This window comes from Dermacentor variabilis, chromosome 2 (genome assembly GCF_050947875.1).
Source record: "Dermacentor variabilis isolate Ectoservices chromosome 2, ASM5094787v1, whole genome shotgun sequence".
Lineage (NCBI taxonomy): Eukaryota > Metazoa > Arthropoda > Arachnida > Ixodida > Ixodidae > Dermacentor > Dermacentor variabilis.
The window spans coordinates 47,131,263-47,157,886 of NC_134569.1; the positions used below are offsets into that span (position 1 = coordinate 47,131,263).

The 26,624-nt window shown below is 48.7% G+C and overlaps 1 protein-coding gene across 2 annotated transcripts in view; it reads left to right on the plus strand.

The window, feature by feature from the left end:
• Positions 1–14,906, plus strand: part of LOC142571783 (neuroligin-4, Y-linked-like) — a 95,510-nt gene extending 80,604 nt beyond the window's left edge. The window contains exons 4-10 of one of the 2 annotated variants that reach the window (XM_075680391.1): positions 16–323; positions 3,221–3,342; positions 3,983–4,266; positions 5,689–6,152; positions 8,813–8,883; positions 11,217–11,324; positions 12,653–14,906. In XM_075680391.1, coding sequence (XP_075536506.1) covers positions 16–323; positions 3,221–3,342; positions 3,983–4,266; positions 5,689–6,152; positions 8,813–8,883; positions 11,217–11,227 — 1,260 coding nt within the window. In that variant the 3' untranslated portion in view covers positions 11,228–11,324; positions 12,653–14,906. The remainder of the gene's footprint in view (positions 1–15; positions 324–3,220; positions 3,343–3,982; positions 4,267–5,688; positions 6,153–8,812; positions 8,884–11,216; positions 11,325–12,652) is intronic. The other variant, XM_075680393.1, reaches the window with a different exon arrangement.
• The last annotated feature ends 11,718 nt before the right edge of the window (positions 14,907–26,624 follow it).

Genomic DNA, 26,624 nt, shown 5'->3' on the forward strand with positions numbered 1-26,624 from the left:
TCCTCGCCGCTGCAGCACCCGCTCAACATCCTGGACAGCACGGGCGAGGCCGTGGGCGACGCGCTCGTGGTGGCTCCGCTGGTTCGCGCCGCGGGCCTGATGTCCCGTGTCGCGCCCACCTTCCTGTACGTGTTCGCGCACCAGGCCGAGCTCTCGTCGGACTACCCGAGCCGGCTCGGATGCGTGCACGGCGAGGAGCTGGCCTTCGTGTTCGGCGCGCCTCTCGTCGCAGCCCTGGGACACTTTGGCCGCAACTACAGCCGGCCCGAGCAGGCGCTCGCCGAGGCCACCGTCGTGTTCTGGACAAACTTCGTCAAGTTCGGGTACGACGTGCCACTCTCGCTTCTTTCTCCCTTCGTTTGCATTGAAAAAGGTGATGGTCCCGAAATGAACACGAGGAATGAGGTAAACAAGGTAGGCGTGGACAAACACTCACTTCCAACTACTTTATTTCGAAGCCTCGCATCTAAGTTTTCAAAGAAAAACAAACACATTCAGATAAAGCGGGTGCTGTACGAAAATGCGGCGCTGCTATACTCCCTCTCTTCGAGCCCAACTTCAACCATTAAAGAACAAATATTGGTTAATTGAATAAATGTTTTATTTATTGGATGCATCTTTAGCCTAGTACGAGTATTGTGGAAGGGGAAGAAGTATGTCGGGAGTACATGGTGCTATGCGCGGAGTAGGGTCTACATCAGGTGTAACAGCCGCGATTCCTTGGGAAAAGCCAGGGAGATGGACTCCAGTGCTGCGCGACGGTGCTCTAGACCACCCACCGCGCTGATCCACTCCTCATAGCTCGGCATGTCTTCCTGGCGAAGGTACTTTCTCCGCACTGCAGTTGGTGGGCCGGACATTCCCACATCAGGGTCTTGGCAATGGGTCGTACTGGCCACTTGCAGTCGCGGCAGGTGTGGCCGCTGTCGCGCGTGCCATGTGCGTCGTCGTAAGCGCAAACATCTTGCTGACTCGCTTCTGCTCGAAGTTTTGCGCAAGTCTGCCACTTTTCTATAATACGTCTGGCATGAGAACAAAGCCGGAAAAGAAGCACTTGACCGGTGCGGGGTAAAGGAGGAGGCGGTGTGTGGAAAGAAAAATAATTAAACGGAATCGTAGGTGTAAAGGACGCATTCTCAGCGATTTCTGCGCCAAGGAATAAATCAAAGAGTGGGGATCAACAAATATGCTCAGCTATACAAACTCGATTCGATTATCGATCTAACGGCAGCGCGTTTGATGGCACAAATACGAACATTAAGGTACATACACACGCACGAGCGCTGTATGTGTGTATGTGTCTTAGTGTGTCATGTTCTTCTTTGTCTCATCAAGTGCGCTGCCGTTGAATCGATAATGTCGATCCAACCAACAAGCTCACCAATAGCTTCCTGAGCATGCACAAACTCATTGCGTATAAACGATGTAAAAGACGCCCTACGTTCGATATTCGGGTAGCAATGATAAAGTATAGTCGCGGAAAGAGAGAGAATGGTCTTACAGGGATCTTGCATGAAGCGTCGCGGTTGCTTATTCGAAGTGCCACTGGATGGATGGAATGGATGGATGGATGGATGGATGTTATGAGCGTCCCCTTTGGAACGGGGCGGTGGGTTGCGCCACCAAGCTCTTGCTATTATACTGCCTCATGTCCTACCTAGCTAAAACAATAAAAAAAGAGAAAGAAAAACAGTATGAACTACCACACCCAAATTTTCCGATCCCCTATTGCGAACTGTGCTTTTGTACGTCTCCATGTTTTGTCGTTTCCCTACTTTTCTTCCACCAATCCTCCAATCGCCTCTTACTAATGCCTATTGCGGACATGTTTACTTTACCACAGCTCCCGCTGAATCCAAGGGCTTCAGGAGGCCAGTGGTGCCTAAATCGACCGCTGGTTAGACGTCTTCACATTCTAATAAAACATGCTCCATAGTTTTCCTAGCTTTATAGCAGCAAGCACATGCTTATTCTTCCTTCTTATATCTCGCTTTATAGGTGCGTGTTCTAATGCATCCCGATTTCGCTTCGAAAAGTAATGAGCTTCCCTTTGAGTTATCATAAATTGTTTCTTTCCTGATTTCGTTGTTTCCTCTTAAGTAGTTACTCATGATCTCAGTACGTGATCTGATCAGTACATGATCTCTTAAATAGTACTCATGCTCTTTTCACCACTAGCATGGTGAAAAGCTGACCCCTAGCGCCACCCGTTTGTCTTCGGCAGCGCTGTCATCAACACTCTAAGGAGAACGCCAGAATGTTTCGCTTAAACCTGCCTATCAATGCGTCAAAGTACGTGGAACTGTAGTTCAGTCACGAGTTATCCCGGCGGTTTCTAGTGAATTTATGTGTGCATGTCGCGCAAGAAAGCCCAATGGATTCCACTGTAAATTCCGCGCTGCTGCCTCCTAACATCCACTCTCATTAATGCGGGACGGTACCGCTCTGAGTGCGTGCGCGTGACCCGACTCGCTGGTCAACAACCTTCGGGAGTGGAGTACTTACATAGCCTAGAAACGAAGCGCGAGATCAACAAAGACAACGCTTATATAGACCAATGTGAGCGTTTACCTGTGGAACACGTAAGCTCTGCAACGCAGTTGCTTTGCAGGATTCACATATCAAACGCAACCGGGTCTTTCCGATGTTTTCTTTTTCTTTCGACTGAGTTTTAAAGCGTAGCTTTGTTTGGCTGTTCCCTTCGCTTTGCATGTACGCCTGTATGACTGAGTATGTTGGACCGATCTCTGAGGCAGTGTAATCTAAAGTGGTGACTTGGTGGGCCGATCTCGATACCCGTGATTCTGGCGACGGTGAAACATCTCAGGACCCACAAGCCTCGAAGCATTAACTAATAGAGCTAACCAATAAACGTAACCAGCAGCGTATTTCAGCTGATCTACCAGTTGGGAGAATTCTGCAAGTTTCCACCTGGTGGAAATGCCCATTTTGTCTGCTGCTAAAGTGATGATTGGCTGTGCTGGGGTAACAGACGAAAAGGACATTACCTCTAGGTGGACACTTGCAGAGCACCCTCCAGGAAGCTATCACTTGACTTTGGCAATAATCCGCAGATGGTTTCTGCCCATTTTTTTTCCATCGCTGTTTCTTAATAACCACCACATGGCAACTCGACTTGCTTTTCGAGGTTATCAGATTTTAACAGACCTCTCAAAATGCGAACCTCTTACGCTAGATCCACCCGCTCTCGATTCCGCAGGGACCCCAGTTACACGGGACACAGCGGTGGATTGACCGGGAGCGAACTGCACGCCAAGGGGCGCTTCGAGCGCATTGCTTGGCCACCTTACGAACCGGCGCATCAAAAGTACCTACTCATCGGTAAGGGAAAGCTTGCTCTTAGCGGCTTATGGTCAGGCTGCTGGATTCTTTTTATTATCGCGGCACGCACACAGCGCATACGTTGTTCTCTCCTAATACACGGAATCCACTGTATATTTATGGCGCGTTTGTGTCATGTTAGCGGAAAGATTGATGGTCGCAAAATAAGAGTGCTCTGTTTGTAAGAGACGCGCCTTCGCTAGCGTGTACTCAACTCGTACTTGTTGTGCCGCAAGCCTTGATGACACCCATATGCCGCGCGAAGAATGGCTTGAAAAAAAAAGCTGTTATATGCTGTTGTCACTACATGAGCCTCATAAGTTGCATGATGTTTCTCACTGTTCACTCATTCAAACCTGCTCACTTTCCTTCTGGAAAGGCTTATTCTTCTCGTACGTGAATCATGCTGGCGCCCCGTATTGGTCACGGGATCTCTTTTGGCCGTTGAAATGACACGTGCGTCATATCGTCTCCCGCTTAACGCGCTCGTGGTATTGCTCTGACGTCCGCGCACGATTCCCCGCTGATATATTCACAGCGACGGACATACGAGTTCGAGGGTGCCGAACAAGTTGAGTTCCGGAGCGAAGACAAAGTCCCGAGCGATCACCTTCTTCTTTTATGTCTGCGCCTCGCGCAGGGTTGAAGCCCAAGGTGAAGGACCACTACCACGCACACCGGCTCTCGCTGTGGCTGCACCTGATACCGCAGCTGCACCGGCCGGGTGCCCCCGAGGCGCACCACTTGCTCGAGGACCACGACAACCCGCTCAGCTACGACGGCCACGTGCGTTCTCTGGACGGCGTCGCTCCCGCATCCTCGTCCTCTTCGTCTTCGTCCACGGCGCCCAGCAGCAGCAGCACCAGCAGCAGCAGCAGCGCCGCCCCGCTGTCGCCGGCGCCTGGCGTGCCGCAGGCATCGCAGGCGAGTGCTGTCGCTGGCTTCCGCGGCAGGATATATATATATATATATCCCAGATGAGGAAAGAAGAAAAAGAAACTCAACGAGAAATATTGTCTTTAAACGACAGAAATCCGTGTCGTAATTTGGTGCCGTTGGTATGTTTTCTCGACATGGAGGGCGGTGCAGAGTAGTGAGTGAGTGAGTGAGTGAGTGAGTGAGTGAGTAATTAAATAAATAAATAAATAAATAAATAAATAAATAAGTAAATAAATAAATAAATAAAACAATTAAAAAGTGGATCGTGCTACAGCTTATGAATGACCGAGAGTTACCCACGCAACAAGTGCAGCATCGTGCCTCTCATCTGATCAGCTCAATAGCATTGATGAGATTAGGGGAAAATCAAATAATAATAATAATAATAATAATAATAATAATAATAATAATAATAATAATAATAATAATAATAATAATAGTAGACCAGAAGCGGATGATACGATTGAAGACGTTTGAGTGCCCGCTTAAAGCAACGTATGTATGGGAAAGAGAGAGTTGGAGAAGGCTGGAGGGCGTTTAGCGGCTGCACGGAGATCAAGCCATGCATGGCGCCTGCCAGCCTCAGCGCATCGTTCCAGGAATGGCAAGAGTCCGTATATACTTCATTACCATTTGCCTGAGCGGTCACGACCCTTCAGGGAATGCCGGGCGGAGATGCGACGCGTCCCGCGGCTGATATCGCATGGGCTCCTCAGGACATGATACACTGAACTCCTCATGCCGGGGGGGGGGGGGGGGGGCAAGAAAAAGAAACGTCGGCTACGCGTGGCTCGCATGTATTTTCCTGAATGCCGCACAATCCTTTACACTGACGCAATCGCCAAAGGAAGCACGAGTCGCGATTCCGAAAGCCGGGTGCTGTTTATGCCGAGTTCGTTGCTGAGGGGTCTGTGTAAGGACAAAGTGAGGGGAACGTGAATGAACCGTTCGGCTGGCGTTTTGATCAGAAGTAACCTGACCATCCGGGGACGTAGACGTGCACAGAATAGAGAGGGGAGAATGACTATACCTTGGTCCTGTGAATGGGGACGCTCTATATTTTGCCCCCACACAATTTGGTGTCTGGTGGAGACCGGAGGTGACTGTGAAAGACAAAATGGAACAATGTCATATGCCTTACTTTTCCTAAGAGCGCCGAGTCACACGAGCAAGCGTTGTTTTCCTGTATGTTTGACCGAGAAATTCAGAGTGGCTGCTCGTGAGGTTAGGCGACTCTGTAGCCAGCCAAGATGGAGTGAATATGGTGCAGCCGAGAAAGCGGCGGGTGGGAGGCGTTGCGGAGGAGGTGCGACCGCCTCTGACACGCGTCTGTGCCGGGGCGCCCCGTCAGAGTCTGGAAACGACCCGAGGCTCGCCTCCACCTGACAGCGGTGTCGGCGCGCGCAGGGCAACGAGAGCGGCGCGTGGCCCGCCGAGGCGGCGTCGACGGCCCGGCCCCTGTGGGAACCGCTGTCCGGTGGCGGCTACTCGACCGCGCTCAGCGTCACCATCGCCGTCGGCTGCTCGCTGCTCGTGCTCAACGTGCTCATCTTCGCCGGCGTCTACTACCAGCGCGACAAGACGCGGCTGGAGGCCAAGCTGCACAAGCGAAGCTACAAGCTGGCCAAGCCCGGTGAGCCACCCCACCTGACCACCGCGGGCGGGAAGCCGCTCGCGCTGCGCGCGCCGCCGCCGTCGCCCGTGGGGCCCGCCGGCGGAGGCGGCGGCGGCTGCGGCGGTGGCGCCAACATGGCGGGCGCCGGCAACGCTGCCACGCTGCCGCCCAAGGCGCCGCCGCCGATGCCCGAGGCACAGCCGCTGCTCGCGCAGGGCGCCAGCCTGGCGCGGCTCGTCCTGCGCACCCGACCGCCGTGAGTATAGTGTCTGCCAAATTAAAGAAGGTTATCCGCACTCTTCTCGTAAAAGGCCTTATTGCGATAGCAATTATACGCGGCACCCCAGGCGCATTACGGCCGTCGGCGTCGTCGGCGCCGTGAGGTTCCGTATAAATCCAAGTGCGGTAAAATCGTCGCCGCGCGTCGTGTGCTGTATGCGCGAGTGAAAGCGCGCGAGGGTGAGCCTGTGATCGGGGCTCAATCTCGCGCACGCAAGGGAGGAGAGCGGGGAGGAAGCGCGCCGTCTTCTGTCGCGCGCGAGGCTCCGGAGTGAGGGGAGGGAAGGGGGAGCGCGTTCTACTCCGGACGGCTGCGTGCGCCTGCCCGTGCCGCTGTATCTTGAAAGCTATCTCCGACGGGTAGAGTCCGCCGCGCGCTGCGTTTTCGCAGCTTCGTTCGCGTTGACGCGAAACGCAGCGCGAAGGTCAATTCGCTCGCTGCTGCTGCCGCGCTTCCTCACTCCAGCGTTTTGACAGCGAGTTTCCGCGGTCGTCGAGTGAAATGTGTTCATGTTTGCTTGTGCGCGCTTGACACCATCCTTGTCACTTTATTTAGTATGCCTATGTTTACAAGTTTATATGGCCAGTCTACTATCCTTACTTCGTATACATAGCTGTCCACTAATTTGCTATCGCAATCGATGCTTCGCCTTTCGGGCGAAACTGCGACATTTTTCAACTTAATTTCGGCAAGGACAAAATAAAATTTGGCTTAACTTACTGCTCATATTTTCCGTTTGTTAGGGACAACAACGAGTAGTAAAAGCGGCAAGTGTAGAGTGGGCGAGGGAGGGAGGATGATCGACCCCTGCCGCGCACCGTATAATTTTTCCCGGGGTGCTATTCCGGACGTCGTCGAATTTCGCCATTGAGTCGAATTTGGTAATGGCGGCGTTTTGAGCCAATCAGAGATTCCGTAACAGCCCGCTGGGCCTCTCTGAATAATTAAAGATACCATCACTGCAGAATATGACAATATGACTGAACTTGACAATGTCCAGAATAGAACCCCCGCTCTAGGTGGACATACGAGCTATTCCGCGGCTGATGGAAAGCCATCGGCACTGAACGTTCTTTAGTAGTTTGCCCTTTCAAGTGCTGACCAAGCCAAATGCTGCCCACTTATTTCGCTGACATGACGAGAACCGGTGTATTCAAGCATCACATGACCCATGGCAGAATTCTACAGAATCGTATCGCGTGCCGATTTTTTTTTCTCCAGGTGGATGCCTGCTTAACGATGGCTTAGCGTGTTTGAAATCGAACAGCCGTGACAGGAGAGAGAGAGAGAACAATTACCAATCTGGAAGCTTCGGACAACCAGAGAACCAAAGTGCGATTAAATGTTTACTCGCCCTCGCAGAAACGAAGACGACTGCAGACGGCGTGGCGACGCAGAGTGCATCGAGACAAAAATGTTATTACGTATTTATTAATAGAGTATTATGGCGCATAAGCTACGACGACCAAAGAGCGCCAGTGGGACAAAAAAAAAGATTCGACGAGTACATTAGCACTCCGCTTCTTCCTCGCTACTCGCCCTCTTTGAACGGTAGCCTTCGCTAACGAGCTTTTGAAAGCATCGGCTCTAGGTACTAGCCTTGTCTTCAGAGAAAGACCGCGTGCCATTAGAGCCGGTCTTAAATCTCTCTTGCCTGCACTAAATATAAGGGCTGGGCCCGCCGCATCTCGTTGTCGTCACGCTCTGCAGCTTATCTGCGGGCGATCTTGACCGATAGGATTTTACGTCTCGAAGGGGCTCACAGGATTAAGATAGGCGTGTACCGTCTGTTTTGTGTGTCTGCCTTTGCGTTGTAACACGAAACCAGTGCCGAATGGCTCTGGAGCAATTGTGACCACTTGGGTTTCGTTAACGTGCACGTGAATCCCGCGCATTGGCGTGGTGTTCCGCCTCTGTCGGGACGCGTGCTAGCAATCGAACCCACAACCTCGCACCCAGAGGCAGGACGTCACAGCCAGTGAGCCACCGAGGCGGGTTTGTTTGAGAGTTGTGCTTACTCGGATGTGTGATAAGCGAGCTTTCTCAGTGCACGTGGTCGTCCGGAGTTTGATTGCCCCTTAATCGCATCTGTGACGGCAATTTGAGTTTACATCAAATTATCTCCGAGTTTGTCGGTCGGTTGATCCTATACGCGATGCGACTCGACCCACTACACGGTGGCGCTGCCCTGAGTAAACAAGTGATGATGTCGTTGTTGTATAAAGGGAAGAAAGGAAGGAGGATATGCCTCGGTCTTGGTAATTGGCTCACCTGTCGTGGACAGCTGAACTTCCCGTGGCCAAAGAAGTGAAGAGAAAGAAAGATTGAAGGACTACACTAGGAGATACTGCCAAGAAAACGAAGATACTGCCAAGAAAATAGACATCAAGATACACCAGAATAACAAAGCAGCTACCGCAAAAATATATATAGATATGGAAAGACTGTCCTGGCGGCGCGCATCACACCGCAATGCGTCGGTGGCACGACGTGCGTCGGTGTCATTTTGTTTTAGTAGAATAAAAGAACGTTGAAGCAAGTGACGTCAGAAAAAAAAAAAGTTGTAGCATGCTTTGGGCACTGATTCCATTTATCCTCCCTCTCTCATTTTCCCCCTTTTTCGCATGCCTTCTTAGCGAGCCTCAAGAGAACGTGTGTGTGATGCAGTGGAGGAAGCCTGGCTGCCTGCCCCCCTCCGGAGCCCCTGGTAACTAGCATGCCTTACTTTACAAGAAATCGTTATTGGCCTACATGGAATTTATTAAAGGAAATGTTCACCTCTCTTAAAGGCAAACACATTGGCATAGGGACATAAGGATGACAAGGGCCGTAACTTCAACCATTTTATTCAGGACACAGATTCACGAATGCATACGCAAAAAAACTGGCGCGCCCAGATTTTGCCAAATAATTTATATCCGCAACTTAGCAAATTGAGCTTAGACAGCAAGTTGTCCCGTGAGGCACAATATGCCTTAATCTGTGGGTGTCTTTTCATTGTTGAGATCTTCGCGCGTCAATTTTGCTCAGCACTGGCGTAAGATGAACCAAAAGGCATCACCACAAAAACAGTGGAGCAGGAGAACATGAGAGAGCTGTTCTCAGAAATGTGCACAATGTTCAGATTCGTGATTTCCAGTCTAGCTACCATCTCGCGCATGCGCTAGCTGGCCATGTCGCTGCCGTTTTTGGCGACATTTTCGCCAAATAATGTACTTGGAAATAATATCTTTCTCAAATTTCAGACATGCGTACTTTGTCCTTTCGCTTTTCTTGGCACTATCCGTAAGATCGTGAAGATTGATTGTGGCTAGAAAGCATTACACATGACATTAGTTGCACCTATTGTTGAGGCTCTATTCTGGACATTCTGCCATTTTCTCCGATGCCTGACGTAGACACGACACGTGCAAAATGGCGCTGATGGCCCCGTTTTGCTTTCGTAACGTGACACAAACTTAACGTTTTGCGTAAGAAACTGAAATGAATACACCGAACCTAACGTTCTTGGTAAAGCAAAACAGATTTCTTCCTCGTTAAAAAATAAAGAAGCTAGCTGAAAACCTACCATTACTCCGTCGAAAACGTTTCTCGCTTCCATCGTCTGCTGCGTACAAGCCGTCGTCTGCTTCGTAAGCTAGGATGCGTGTACCCGGTAAACGGACTGAGTCATCGTATGTTGGCGCCAACGCGCTTGTTTTCTACCTTGAGACAACATGCGCGACCTAGTAGTGGTGACGAGCGCACATTCTAGGCCACGTTATCGCTATCTCGCGAAACGCAAGTGACTCAGCCCGACTCTGCTAGCTGAGAAACGGCCGAATATCACTGATAGCGTTGCGCACGCCAGAGGTATCCGCTTGCGCGACGCAAGCGTCGGCGCTGTCATCTCTTGTTCAGTTTGCTGGTTACTGGCAGCGCGTGAGGAAACTTCAAGACGCCGCCTTACGTACATTCATTTTTATAAATTAAAAAGACGCCGTTGTCATAACTTCTGGTTGTATGAGAAGCCATTATTCTTGATTAGAATACAAACGCAGCAGTGAAAAGAAGACAACGTTGCAGGACGTTTGCTATGTTCATCCAATTTTATTTCACATAAGCGCGTTCTTTCAAAAAATGATGGCCCAAAACACAAATGCCAACACCACCTGAGAGCGATGCAAATACTATGAGAAAATATTTTCCTGGCGCCAAACGACGGGGAAAATGTGGCGATACGCATTCCTCTCGGCCTCCATTGCGTATGGCTGCTAATTAGCATAATTCGCGCGGCTCGTCGCACCATAAATTATCGCAGAAAATCTGCAATGGTGGCCTGCAGCGCAACGTCACGCAAGGTCAAATTGACGTTTACGAAACGGCCCTTCCTGTGACGCCCCCCACGGCATATTCCTTCAGCCAATCAGCAATCTGACATGGCAGCTATCTTGCATCGCCACCGCATATTCGCGAAATTACAAATGCATGCACAGGCTTCCACACGCTGCCGCCCTCTTTCTTTTTGAAGCACTAACGCCTCCATATAGCTGCCAAGAACCAGAAAAATATATTAGTCGATAAAATTTGCAGCTCACACGTTTCGCCATCTTGATGAAAGCGCACAATTGCATTTTGCAAAACTTCCGTTTCCCGGCACAAATTTCAAGGCATGTGAGCTCTCAACAGCCAGTCAGAGAGTCAACATCGCGGATAATGGCGGCCGTGCAGCCGCCATGCGTGTCGAGAATAGAGCCGTTTTTGAGGGAAACGAGGAGACCACGATTAATCCGCACAGAACGACGCTGCTGCTTAACAGACAGTACGAATGAAAACACTGACACAAAGAAATAGCCGGCGGTGTATGACTGTGTCAGGGTGCCAAGAACTTGTTCATTTTATGTCAGTTGAAGAATTAAATGCCTTCGTAGTACTGCTTTTTCCTGTGTATATATCACCTGCTTCTTTAAAGACCTTTACGTGAATGCGCTGCTGGAGATTAAAATATGCAGCGCTGAGTAAAGCACGCATCGCTGTACCGCTGCTGGCAAAACGACGCAGGCTCCGGATAGCAGACGCCCACCTCCGGCACTCTCCGGCGAGCCCGACGAGATGCGGGCCTCGACTGCACCGGCTGTTGAGGGCTGAGACCGGCTTGGTATCTTGTCGGTACGTTTCTTTCACTGATAGCATTGCCTGTGCTGATATACGCCCGAACGCTGTGCTGGCAATCCAATTGTTATACAGCGAAGCTGTCTGTGGCTAGGGTGCCGGGATTTCTTCGTGGCGTAACGTCCACAGAAAACTGTCAACAATTAATCATATACCCCCCAATTGCAATGGCTCATACCCTCTTAAGGCAGAGGCTACAAGCATGCACTCAGAAAAGTGAAGCGAAGAGTGCACGCATTTTTTGGAATCACGCATGCAACATACAGAACAGCATACGTTTCAATAAAGAACAAGCTCACAACAAGCATCCGAATGACATGATAGATGATAAGGCGCTCCCGCGCCTACATGCAATGCGTTTCCCGGCAAAAACTACTGTTGCGCAAGCTGCCGTGGCGACGGCAGCTTGACTATAGCACACGAAGCAGGGAGTGACGTAACTATACTTTCGTACGTAAAAGAAGAACCAGCCTAACTACAGGTTTGCGTTGTGACAGTGCTATGGGAAGGCCACCTGTAGTGAGGACTCCCGAAGAGCAGCGTGCGTACGAGGCGCGGAGATTTTTCCTCCTCCCTGTTCTACTCTTTGTACGTGCACGAAGTAGTGGCGCAAGCCAACTCCCAGACCTCCGAAACGTCTTAAGCTAATAATTAGGTAAAGTACATGTGAGTGTCGCCACGTGAATAATTTCAACCTACGTCGCAATGGGTACTCGTTCAAGATGTCGCTTACAGCTTCGCTTTCCAACCACCTTCACAGAGTGGATTGGAGACCATTTTTTAAAATTTTGTCCCTACAATGTTCAATATATATCTAGCTGTGACTGTTGACTGATCGCGATGTTCCAGAGGAGTTGGTGGCTCTTTCGCTGTTCGCAAGTCTTGTGCAGACATTGCGAGCGCGTTGGTGAGCCTATAGCGTACGCATATATACGGGACTTCCTTCTTTAGAACCAAGCACAGCGCGTTATTAGTTATTAGCGCGTATTAGTTGTTATTAGCGCGTATTAGTATTATTAGCGCGTTATTAGCCTATACAACTTTCATGTGCCGTTCGCTGAGGCTGTTCAAACAATTTGGGCATACTTCGTGATCCTTACAGTAAGATGAATGTGCACTTGAACAGTGGGCCATAAGCGCGCGAAGCCTCAACCCAGAGCTTCCTACAGCTAGGGTTCCGGCTGAGGCTTCCTTGTTCTCGAGCTGTTGATCATGAGTGAAAGAGGAATTTTCTTACTTTGAGAAAGATGAGGCTGGCAACGGTCGGGTTAAACCGTTCACGTTCTTCGATAGCGCGAAGTTCACCATGACTGTTTCCTTCACAGGTACCGCAGCACGGTCTTCAGCTGAGATGTGCCAAGTCATCGCCCACGTGTGCTGCTCGGTGTGCGTGTCGCACTGCTACGTCGGGCTGAACACTGTCGTGCTGGTGCAGGGCCAGAGTGCGGGAGTGCGGAGAGTGCGGGAGGGTACGGTGTATACAGCGCGGGAACGCTTCTTCGGCGCCGGACGCTGTGTCGTCCTGCTTGTGCACGCGCGGGCCGATCTTGTTGGCGCGCAGGAGCGGACGTGTTTGCTGTGTCCAACGCCGCTGTACTTGAGACATTCTGTGCTGGGACACAATGGCCATAATCGCCGCGAAGATCAAACACCAGCGAGCTGGGAATTTCGCCCCGGTGTCTGGGTTGCGGAAATTTCGTTCGCGCCCGCAACAACTTGTCACGCTGCAGTGGTTTGTGAGTGCTTGAAAGACTGTGGCTCTCGGCGGGTAGCCTCCCTCGCGCGCAAATGTCAGGTTGAGGTGGGACCTCTGTGAACGAAGGCGACTGTATAATTCATGCGTCGTATTTTGTCCGGCGACCATGTTTTCCATCGACCTGTTCGGCGAAGACGCAGACTGCTGGCCGAAGTGTCGTAGACACCAGCGCCTTTGCGCACATATCTCATCGTTCAGCACGTTATAGCGCGATAGCGGGCTACTCGCGCGCAAGCCTACCACGAGGCCAAATCGTTTTTTTTCTTGCTTTGCATTGAACGTGTGTCATGATTTTACATTCTGCCAAGTTAGAGTGAGAGAACACTGCCAGAGCGACTCGTCCTGGACAGTTTTCACCGAGTTGTGTGCTCACCGGAAATATCAAATCGCGGAGGATTAAGCGCCCTCCGTCTGCCCGCTTTGTACCGTCTGGCGCGTTTCATTCATAATCTGACGCGTGGCCCTTACGAACCGCCAGCCGTCGACGGTTTCTTTTTTTCCCACCGCACGGTTCGCCGACGTGCAGGCAGCCGCTCGGGAACAGTCAGCAGGCTCGGAGAGCCAGGCCGCCCAGGCTTGGCTAGCAAGTTCCACCAGCGAGCTGGCGGAACTGGTGGCTTGATTCGTCAGCAAGCTGGAACAAGGAAGACGTACCGACATCCGAAATTAAACGTGGCTGCAGCAAGCAATTACTGCCACCGTATTTAGCTGTATGTGAAGGCATCTGCGCTCTGCCAGCAATTATCACCTTCTTATTTGAACATAGTAGTTGGAGGCCCTGTTCGCCAGCAAGCTGGACCAACAAAACTTGATAAGTTGGCAGAAGCTTAACTTGGCTATTTATGCCATTGAGTCTGTCCGAACGAAAAATCAAATGAGCGCGGTCAGCAAGTTTCACTAGCCCGACAGCGCAACGCTTTTGGTTCGTTCCGTCGCCAAGCTGAGACAAACAACTTCTACCAGCAAGTTTGGTTGACGCTACGCTTCGCGAATCGGGCGCTGTGTTGAGTTGACGTAAAAGCCAAGTGAATTCAGCCACCAAGCTCCACCTGCTCTGTTGGCCAAAACCGGTGGCCCGATACGTAGCAAGATGGACCAAGCGAGTTCTGCCAGCCAAAGCCAAAGCTATGGCTCGACCATTCCTACCGCCGAGTTCACGAGGCGCACTATGAGTTCGGTAAGCAAATTCTGATAAGTTTCTTGAGGAGGCTTTTTTTAGAATAGCTGGCTAACCCTTCAAAGCACTCACCTCAGCCCGGAGGCACATGACCTGAGAGCTCAGCCAACCATTTTCATCGGCAAGGGTGGCCGAGGCTGAGGTCACTGACTTCTGTCACCGACAATGGTAGAAGGCGCGGGCATCAGGCTTCGGCCAGCGACTTCCGTTTGCCGCGTTGGTCGATGGTGCAGCGAAGAACCTCGGCCAGCGTCGGATACAGACCAAAGCGCCGGCGTCGACTTCTGTCGCCAAGTTCTGCCAGGTTCCACCGGCCGGACTGATTCAAAGGACATCCGCCAGATTTCGGTGGCGAGTTATCTGAGAACTTAATTGTTGCCGGAGCTGCGCCTCAGTCAGCGCGGTTGTGGTTACGGAGGACGTCGATCGCTGCGTGTTGTGCTCCGTGTACAGTGCCCCGTTGTGTGGAACGTCCAGTTTGTTACGCCCCCGATATACGAGAAAATCGTCGAGAACAATGACTCTAAGGAAGTGAACACGTGTATGTGTACAATCACAATGCCAGTAAAAGGAAACACAGCGAGACGTGTACGAAACGTTTGAATCAAGGGGATCATATCATAAAACACGCATGTGTACCCACTGACTCCGTGCATGTCTGACGTCTTCACGTGTTTGTCCAAAACACTTTGTCGGTGTATCTTTATTATAGTGTTTAGCGATCAAGTCTATATGTTCGACATGTTATATTTCTTTTTTTGCCTTACCGACATAGAGGTCCACTTTACCAGCTGAGCTGCCTAACTTGCATTTATATGGAAAACAAGTGTGATCTTCGATTATCGCTCTTAATCGCACCTTATATGCGAGTCGAAAGACGCCGAGACCTCTCAGGCCTAGCACGGGTGCGGCCTGGTTGTTCACTTCTCTTGAAGGGACTGTTGGCATCATGAGTAACTCTAACCCGAGGAAACCATCGCCGCTCTCCAAAGCAGCGAGAAGAAAGCGTTTAGCATCTTTGTTTTTCAATGTGTGTCATGCAGTTGAGTTACTAATTCAAGAGGGTACTAAAGGTGAGTGAGCCTCCCGTAGCTCAGAAAACTGTTACGTTTGTCGCCGGATCGCTTGTATGAAAGTCTCGCATTTCAAAAGGCATGTTTCGACATGTAACATGTCCAAGCGCACTGTACTGGCTCTCCCAGGACATGGGCATTTCGGCGTTCTCCTCTGAAGATTAATGGCAAGAAGAGAGCATTGGACACGCCCCGTACTTATTTAACCGTGGACCTATGGTGCATTTCTGTTATGCAATGACGAAAGAGGCGCGGTTTACCGCCCGCGAGAAAATTCGCATTATCTTCCCGTTCCATGCCCACAAAGCTGCAATTTTTCCCGCTGGTGGCATAAATACTTTTAATGCTCACGTTTCGAACTAAGCACAGACCGTCTGAAGTTTCTAGAAGTCGCATGTCAATCACGAATTTCGATACTGTTGCAGCCGACGAAGCAGAAGAAGAGAAAGCACTTGGTGTCGTTGTACCATAGTTATGCTGACAACGATTCAGACAACAGTGTGACGCCTCTTAAGAGCAAACAGACTACCAAGAGCGACAGCAGCCGATTTGATAGATTTTACGCGTGACAGAGTGACGTCACGTATGGGAAAATCCTCACTGTTTGCCTCGTTGAATTGGAGAAGACATTTTAATCGGCTTTTCTCTCGACATCGGACAAGCGGCGCCACAGAAAGCGTTTCGAAACGCCAAATAGGATTTCGCCGCCTGTCGTAGGGTCTTACGTAATGTAGACGGCACAGCAGAACAATCGCGTCATGTCGAACCGTTAGTACCGAGCTTTTTTGTTTGTTTGTTTGTTTTTGACTGTAATAGACGTCTAAGGCCACGGCCGTGGGATGGTGAGCCCTATAGCAGGCCCTTGTCGGCGTCGCTTCTGAAAGGGAGTGAAAATTTTCGCTAATGAGCTGTTATCGCAGTCATTGGCGATAAAGCCGACGTGTTTAGGCGATTTAATCTGGCCTTATAGCCCTTCAAGAATTTGCGTTCCCAATTCGCCTGGCAATGACATTTGGAGCAAAGCTAAAGTCATCTGCGCTTCGAGCAACAGTCCCGCTGAAGAACTTTTCTTGGTCTGCCAGTTTTGTGAAAATAGCTACGTTATGACTGCGCACGTTGCTTGTGAAGATTTGCCCCATACAGGTGACATAATCTCGCGCTCGTGTTTGTCTATTCATCGTTTGTGTTCTTTAGTGCGCGCTGTGTCTAATAGTTATGATGACATAATCTTATGCCATAAGGATGAATAAGTCCGCCAGGGTAAAGGGGACAAACGAGAAGTACGTGCCTAAGAAAAGATGGCGCGCCAAAGACAGGCAATATCACGAGACTATCGACGCGGACAAGCGCAAACTTTCAACCAAACTTTATTTCCGCCACCGGCGTCAATATATAAGGAGTTGACCACACATGTGCAATGAAGCAACAAACAAACATTAAGATTATGGGGTTTGACGTGCCAAAACCACTTTCTGATTATGAGGCACGCCGTAGTGGAGGACTCCGGAAATTTCGACCACCTGGGTTTTTTCTTAACGCGCACGTAATCTAAGTACACGGGTGTTTTCGCCCCCATCGAAATGCGGCCGCCGTGGCCGGGATTCGATCCCGCGACCTCGTGCTCAGCAGCCCAACACCATAGCCACTGCATGAGCAACCACGGCGGGTAACAAACAAATCGCAGTCAATTACGAGCATGATGATTACGTCACCGCAACATCCTGTGCTTGAGCCTTTCCCTGCCGCTAAACAAAGAAATAGAAGTTTCGCTGACGCATGCGCTCCCTCTCGAGGTAATATAATGCGCTTCCATCAGCTCGCTGGCAGCGCAGTTCTTGCTTCTGCCCAGATTCTTATCCCCCGAAACCTCGGAGCGCACGTGCAAGCTCGAGAATGCGCAGGCAAATGCGCAATACCATTGTTTCCTACCGAAAGTTCGCGTTCCCTTGCACAATCTCTAACGCAGCGGCCAGTTTGCTAGGGCAGACTGGCCTATGACTGTACGACTTCCCGCAGGGCAGTGGAATTTCGTAAACAACACCCATCGCGCATTTCAATAACGCCTGGAATAAAATTTAGTTGAAAGTTTGCGCTTGTCCGTGTCCTTGTCTCTCATTGGCGCATCATCCTTTCTTAAACATTATGAACAAGATCGCCCAACAAGAAGCTTTCTTGAAAAATTCATACGTGGTGCAAGACGCACGTGTTAACTGCAAATTTTGGTTACCGTTATTATTTTTTTTTCGAGGCAAAGTGACGCTTAGCTGCGTCATCACGCGAGGTTAGCCCCACCTGCAGTCGCGTATCACAGTCAGTTATTGACTCGTTTACTCAGAGTTGTGTTATTCATGCGGTACAAGTTACCTGCAAAGCTGGACGACGAAGTTTGCGAGGAACCTTAAGATATTCGTTGCCCATTGTGTTGCTAACGTGTAACGGGCTGACAGGCCTTTGTGCTTAACCTGTGTTTTACCAACTTTAAAAGATAAAAATAGCGCGATGCACCTATGGTATGATGATAATAAAGAGTACAAGTTACCACTGACGACATGTCAGCGCAGGATTTGTCGCTATCGATGTCCCTATAAAACGGAAGGCGTGCACGCGGCAGACGTACCATTGGGCGCAGGCTGCTTTAACGGGAAACCCTGTATCCTTACTTTTGGACGTCGCGGGCAGCTGTCCACGTAGAGGTGCATGGCACCGCAAGCTAAGGCGTAAAACGCTAAAACATTTTAGTTATAAGTAGGGGTGTGCGAACATTCGAAACTTTCGAATTACGTATAGAGTAGTCCCTATTCGATTCCATCTTCGAATCGAATGGGCACTATTCGTGAACGCGAATATTTTCCCAATATTTTTCGAATATTTCAAAACGTCGACTGCGCCCACTTAAACATAAGATTGGAGCAAAGGTACGGTAAATTCTCATCCCCGCGGGGATTATATCGACATTAAACATGAGACCTTGTGTAGTGGGGCTTACTACGTTTCTTAGATAGCCATACGTTAAAGGCTATACAGTGATCATTCGCACACTCTGGAGAGTAATGTGCACGCGAAAAAACTACTTGTTTGCTCCTAATCCTCCATTTGCGTTTTAATGCGTAAGCATTTTTTGTCGAGCACCCCAGCAAAATCTGCCTGTCACGCGAAACGCGAAAAGTTCAATCCTTTGTATCTGCACAAGAATGCGTAATTTGCGAAGTTAGGACATTTAATCGTTATAATCGCGTAGATGTAGATGATTGGTAGCTTTATAAGCGATAAGAAACAATTGAAAAAAAAGAGAGTTGATCAGAGAGAATTTTGTTCGCAAAATCGCATCCGTAACGCGAAAAGCGTGACACCTTACCCATAGTAATATATAGGGCTCCATAGAAAATGCATGCGAAAGCCTATGGGAGTTTGGGCCAACTTGAAATCTGGGGGTAGAACAAGTTGAAATTTCGGGATGGACCAACTTGGAATTTGGGGGTGGGCCCACGTCCAAACTTTCCAGTTTGGGCGTGCGCCAACTTTTTAGAGGGTGTCCCGACTTGAAATTTGTGGTTGGACCAACTTCAAATTTGGGATTGGGCCAACTTAAATTTGGAGGTGGGCTAACTTGAAAGTTGGGCGTGGGCCAACTTGAACTTTCAGGGTAGGCCAACTTACATTTGGAGGGTTCGCCAAATAAAATTCGGGGTGGGCCAAATTGAAATTTGGGAGTGGACCAACTTGAAATCTGGGGGTGGGCGAAGTTAAAGTTTGGAGTGGGCCAACTTAAATTTGGGGCTGGGCCAACTTATATTTGGGGGTGAGCCCACTTTCAATTGGGTGTAGGCCAACTTACATTTCGGGGTGGGCCACAAAATTTGGGAAACAAAATAAAAAGTAACAGCCGATCGAAAGAATGCTTTCGTATTTGTAGATAATTCCCAGAACTGCTGTATCATTTTTAATAAACAACGCTTCATCACCTACTATGTCATAACGTAAACTTGCTAACAATAAGAATTCTAGGATGTGAACGACGTTTAATAATTACTGTGATAACGACTGTCCATTATTCGAAAACTCTTCGAAGCCTATTCCACATTCGATTCGATTCGCTTCTGCTACTATTCAATTCGTATTCAATTCCGTCTCAGAAATCACTATTCGCACGCCGCTAGTTGTAAGCCTAACCAATCGGAAATATAAGCCTCAAAGCTTGTCGACGCATTTATGGTTTTCAATTACCTTATTTGTACGTAAGTAACGCAATCACGAATATAACGCGAGGAGAGACTTTCGGCTGCACAGAAAAAAAAGAAAGAAAAGAAAGCATTATAATGCAAAGTGATGCTGCCTGGAAACGACGCACACAGCGGATGCCCGCAAGGCGCTTTGTTCATCGTACTGATTTTTGCCGTCGCAAAATACAGTGAGGGGACGAGTACCTGCACAGTTTACTCGTTTGTCACTGTGGATAATCTTTGCCAGTCTTGGCTAGAAGGACTTCGCCTTCCATTCCACTAAGGCTAATGGGCCGGCATTAAGTGCCTGGAAATCACTTCACAATCGAACACGCACACTCGTTCGATTATGTGTGTTAGTTTGAAAACGGCTCCGTACGTGGCAACGATCGCGGTGGTGCTTAGGGGTGTAGCTCTCTGCAGCTTGAAGCCCCCCCCCCCCCCCCCCCGAAAAAATATAGATAATCGAGTTATATTCGCGTAATGAACTCGAATATAACTTCAGGCGCGTTCTGAGACCGGAAACTAAAACAAAGGAGACGAAAAAGAGCTCGCAATATATTTGCGCGATTACGATATGTATTTCCGCGTAAGAGTGCTAAGAAATCAAGCAAATCACTAAGCGTAACAAGAGTTCCTGACTAACGATGCTTATCGATCGGTTGTGATCGCGTTCATCCTGAGGCAACACAGTTGAAGTGAAGTTCAAGTTTATGTTTATTGTTTGTTATTGCGTGTACAAAAAACGGGCTTACGTATTATATACAGCATGAGGAGGTCCCAGAGTGAAATACTGTCATGGGGACCTCCTATTATTAGTGGGTACATAAGAGTATTAGAGCATCAAGAACAGAGTGAGAAAGAAAACGCGTCAAGAAATACAATCCGTAGGGAACAAGTTATAATAAATAGAAAGCAATTAGATAAAGCACGGGCACGTTCCCAAGGGGTGGCCCGGGCCCCCCCTTGCTTCGGGGTGGGACAACTTGAAATTTGGGACCCCCCCTTTCCACCCACGCCACCACTTCTCACGCACATTCCTAAAGCGCCGCCAAATCAATGGTGAAACTTGACAGCTATTCAGCTTGACATTTTGCTGCCTTTTTCACTCCTTTTAGATGGCGGTAGTGATATCGTCATCTCCTGGGATGTGAAGGCCAGTTTTCTCAGAGATTCGGTGCCCGTGCGAATAACTCGAGATGCATTCAGATGTCACCGTCTTTTCGAGGGTCACGCGCACAGCTGTTTCTTCGTTAGTTCAACCTTGTTTGTTTAGACTGACCCAGGGACCAGGAAATGAATTCGGTTCGTGGTCAGCTGGTCTGTATGCACGTGGAACGAGTTGCGGCCAGAGAAAACACCGATTGCGTTTAACTTTTCCTTTTGCTTCATTATTTCCTCGAGTGTAACCATACCCGTGATATGGGTTAGATAAGGTGGAAAATAAAATAATGCGAGACAGCATCCACCATCAAACCCTGCAATAACCCCTAAACTCATACGCAAATAACTGTCATCCTTTAACTCGTCTGGTTTTTCTCTAATTGTAGAGCTCTTCTCGTGCAAAATTGCCAGCAGGAAACAAGAGTCGCAAGGAGTTGAGAAATTAGGCGATCGACTAAGGGAGAGAGCTAAGGCAACAACCAAACAGGAAGGAAAAGCGGAAACTATCAAATTTAACCGTTGTTTATGAAAATATTTATGGATCAACATCTTTTTAGTTAAAAAGGAAGTAGAACATAAAAAGGAAGTGGCGACCAATTCCGTGTGTTTTGAATGGCGCTTCTATCAGTTATCATTCGAGCCACCTGACGTAGCCACTTCTCTGCTGTGCTTATGTAGGTCTTTTTCTAAACTTCCGCGGTGGACGTAGTACGTCTAGAATCGCAGCGTCCTGCGCCCTACGCGGTTGTACGGCGCCGGCAGCCACACATCGTTACGTAACTTCCCAAATAACGATACGAGTCGGTTGTGGCACTTGGTAGAGCAGTAAACGAGGGATCCAAAATAACTGTGCTTGTTCCGCAAATATATATTTCTGCATAATTCTTTCAGAGCTAATTCAAAAAAACGTCCGCCCACGCCCTCATAACCGCCAGCCACTGTTCCTCCGCGAGGCTGAAAATAATTCGTACTTCAAACTTTTCCTGTTACCCAAATAAGGTGGTAACCACAAAAACACAATTATTATTGCGTAATTTTATTCCTTTTCCCTCGCCTATTATAGTGGAATGGCCAAAGCCTAATTCTTTATTGAACTGAAATAACATGCTTGCTTTGCTGCAACTATTTATTGTCAAGTGTCACTTCAGTTCGCACTGAAGTTTCATGAGTAAAACGGGTACAGAAGTGAAATGAACGGCACCGCAGACTTTTGAAGAGTGAAATGCTCAGACTCGATACACTTTGTCCATGCCTGTTGCACACCTCATTGCGTCCGCAGGCGAAAAGACTCTTCGAAAACAGCAGACGCTCCGGAGGTATCAAGCACGACGCCATTTTGAAAAGGCCGCATGACGACGAATTTGTTTGCGCCTGTGATTGGCTGGCGAAGTAACACAACTCCGCGCGGGTTGTGTGCCTTGGTTTCCAACTGCTGTTTTTTTTTAAAGTTGTATTCTACTAAAGTAATCTTTATTTTACACTTTGGCTTCTTCGCTTGGCCTTGGCAGTGTTCTTCCTGCGCTTCTTTCCTGCGCAAGTCCATTTGACTTAGTTCCTTGTTTGCCAAGTAAAGGAGAGGTGTTTAGTACAGGGCGTACCTGTAAAATACACCTTATTTCATTTGTCTTTTGTGGGTTTACGCTTTTGTATGGCGAATGGTGGACGTTATTCACATTTGTACTAGTAAAAGTACCCCCCCCCCGTCATTTCCATAGAAGTCACCTTGGGTTGGGGCTCCCCCCCCCCCCCCTTCCCCCGAAAAAAATCCTGGGTATACTTGCCTGATAAGGCATTAAAATAGTGTTTTAAAGTAATACCACAATAAATACTCATAATGAGGAATATACTATAATGTGCGGGAAAATTTTCACTTTTCTACAGGTTACTAACATTTAAGAATAGAACTTGTTTTACAAAAGATATGAAGCCTAACAATACAGTAATAAATGTAATGTAAAGAAAATGTAATAATTATGAAAATGTATTTATGACAGATGAAAAGATGGTTCTGCTGACAGTATTCTTTTTCATGCTGCGTTTAAAAAACTGCAATGAAAGAGATGACGTGATATTAACAGGGATTCGATTCCAAAGTGCAACATCATAGAAGCGAAGTGTAAATTTTCTACAGTTAGATCTGATTTTAGGTAAGAGAAGGCTATTACGCTCTGAAAACCTAATATTACTTTTGTTTATGCGGTTACCAAAGAAAGGTTGTCTTATGATATTTCACGATGAAAGAGATGAAATGTAATGAGAGACAACTTGTGACAGAATAGCTGTTGAATGGCTAAGGTGCGACGATGTTGATAGATAGGTAAAGAAGGGCAATGGAACGAGTTAAAAGTAATCTCATCCGCCCACCTAACTTTCTGCCGCGTAGCAGGGGGCGGCAGAAAGTTAGGTGGGCGGATGAGATTAAGAAGTTTGCAGGGACGGCATGGCCACAATTAGTACATGACCGGGGTTATTGGAGAAGTATGGGAGAGGCCTTTGCCCTGCAGTGGGCGTAACCAGGCTGATGATGATGATGATGATGATGATGATGATGATGATGATGATGAATTTTATTGCCTGGTATTGAGGACGTTCAGGTGGTTTGAAGTGAATGGCAAATGTATTACCCCATGAAGATTAACAGCATAATAAATGACTAATAATATAAGCATGACACAACGAGCTAATGCTAATCACTTCACTATTAAGGACACAGTAAAGGGTATCCGTAATAAGTTCACTCACCTACTAGGGATTTTTAACGAGCACTAAATGTTCGGTACCTGAGCGTTTTTACATGCTTGGGGCATCGAAGTGAGGAGGCTGCAGCGGGAAAATCAGAACTCGCAACCTGTTGCTATAGCAACAGGTCGCTAGTTCGCGGGTCGCTTCTCCTGCTTATAAGCGGAAGAAACCACGACGTGTGTATGGCAGTGGAGCGTGAAATTCCGAGCAAGGTGGTGTCTGACGGTGAGCGTTGCGAGATGCCCGCTGTAATTGACATTGTTTTTGTTCGGATTGAAAACATACAAATATGCAAATAAACCTAAAAAGAAAGACACAAGAAGGAGCAGGCTGGTGATTGTAGAAGCGAAGGTGAGCTCTTTCTCGACCGCATTCTCAGCAGCGGAAGGGCGGAGCAGCGGTTCCTGCACAGCGGATCGCTGGATTCGAGCGTTCATTCGCGAACCAACTCTGTCATAGCCACCATATAGAACACTGCTGCAAATAAAGAAGACAATAACCGCGCCAAGTGCTACTCGTTCCGGTAGGCAGACAAAGAGAGTGTTGGAAGGTTTTATAAAAAGCTTCCGCCCGAGTCGTTATCCATCAAGAATAGCATCTGCTGACCACATCTTCAAGATAACACGACGCATTCTGTACCTTTTGTTCAGCGCATAACTAAGCGACAAGCTTATGCGCTTGATTCGGTGAGACGCAGCGTGTTGCTCACTGGTGCGCGCCTCGACGAGAATCGCTTTCAAATGTGCCAGCGACACACACGATCGCGCGCAGAAGGAATTAAAGCGACCTGCTTTCTCGGACACCGTGCAGCATCTCCAGTCGGCAACGGCCTGCTCTCTGGCAGCGGAGCTCGCGTTCCCCACACGGGAGCAGGTGTGACGGTCATTCGTCATTGTCACGGCCGTGCCAAGCAAAGAGTAGCGATAGTCGATCTTCAGCCGGTGAATCTGTCCCAGGAGAGCTCATCAAGGAGGAGAGACAGTTTCGGGTGAGCGACGACCGGTGTGCATGCAGCGTCGTATTTCCGGTATACACGTATACGGACAGCCCGTGTATACCTTCGGCTAAGTTCTACGCACGAAGAAAAAAAAACTGAAAAGAAGGGTCGGCAGTGTCTTCTCCCCGTGTAGTGCCGGCTTCTTGAGCCAGCCCTTGTCGGCTCACTGCACCAAAGAACCACGGCCCATTATTTGTAGGTAGCAGGGGAGCTCATCAAGAGTTGGAAACTCATCTATCGCTTCGGCCACTGTAGTATAGCTGGTGTAACTGCGTCGTTCATGAATACCAGTCTAATATAGCTGAAACAACTCTTTATAACATGGGACATTATTTTAAAAAATATGGCAGGAACGGTTATCTTGCGACGACTGACGACGGTAACGCGATTAGCATTGCACCAGTGTAGCCGCCGCAACCGCCGAAACGTGTCACGTGTGAACTGCAACGGGGCGGCTATTGCAAGCTTCAATCTACCATTACTGCCTGAAAGTATGCGCGAAGTCTGTCGCGCGGTCTCCCTGAATGCGCGGCCTCCATGCCGGCGCTGCTGCGCCGTGCACTGCAGCCGGGATCTCTCCTCTCCCTATGGACACGCTGCACCATCTAGCGGCACCGCCAACAATTCCATGCGTGGCCTTCGAGATGCGTGGCCAAATGACCCAAGTTGAGGTGAAAAATTAAGGTTCACGGAAGAGCGCGACATACTTTGTGCATTGGTGGCGCATCTCGATAAAGCATCGGGCTGATGTGTTTGACGAGTCGTTTGGCCGTGGGTTGGATTCCGCACAGCAAGGGAGAACTGTTTAAAATTATTTCTTTTTGGTTGAAGCGGTCGGAGAAAACGGTTGGACGTCGAGATGGTCGCAAAGCAAGAACTGTGTGAAGTAGCTTAAGAATGCTAATCGCGCTAAAAAAAAAAAAGAGCGATTACTACGCCACCACCACGAGGTGTGCACGCTTGTGGCACTCGCCGTTTACGGAGCAGATTATTAATTCGTTTTCTTCACAGCGCCGGAGCTGTACGAGAAAAAAATATGGCACAACCAGACACCGGGTAAGAGGCACCAGTGGCGCTTAACTTCTTCAGGTAGGGGATAAAGGCACGAGACAAAGCAGAAGCACTGTGCAGCGGCCACCTGACCACTGCTGGAAGTGGTAGTGTTGCGATAGGCGTAGTTAGCTTGGCGTCTTGACGAGCCCGAGTATTTCTGGCCATTGGTATCGCGCGTTTTCGTGAAACCTTCGTCAAATCAAAGCGATATTGCAATTTCTGTCGACCTACAGCGCTTGGTTTAGTTTGGCCGCCACTGCAGCAGGTTGCTTTATTTATGTAAAGGCATTACATGTCTGATGAGGCAGGAAATCCGGCGAGATCAAGCGATGGTACCAAAAATGCTCGGCGGCGCAAGTGCACGTCAATGAGTGCTCGGACCGACGTCACATTTCTCAGGGAGGTTCCTGTAAACAAATCAAATTAATGCCTTTGAAACGAAAGTTTGGTAATTTTCAGTCTGGAGTGGGAATCGAACCCGGACCTCCGAGGTGCGAGACGAGCACGCTTCCCCGGAGCGTCATTGCACACGTCACGGCGCAGCCATCAGACTGAGTAAACGTGTGGCCTAATGCCTGCGTCCTTGGGCATGTGATGGCGCAGCCAATGGGGAGGAGGTGACGTCGTCATCGTCTTGCATGACCTCATTAGTAATGCAGAAGATAGTAAATGGTATAACAACGTTAATTGTGAATGAAATTGTGAATGTGAATGAAATTGATTAAAACACATTGACGGGCCAGTTGCTTAGAATCCATGATATATAGTGTATAAGCGCGGCTGAACGAGGACGCAGAAAGAAACAGATACACAGAGACAGCGCTTCACTTTCAGCTATAGATTTTATTTTCGCACGCATCGATATATATATATATATATATATATATATATATATATATATATATATATATATATATATATATATATATACCGTACGAGCGGAAGCAAACGTTACAGAAAAAAAAACATTCAGTGGTGCATATCGATGAACCGTACACGTTTTCAAGGCATGGTGAAAACATATACTGCAATGGTTACAAAGATAAACCGAGGAATCGTATCCCCTTTTCAGATAGCGATACTGATGGCTTGCTCACGCACCTTTCCTGTAATTT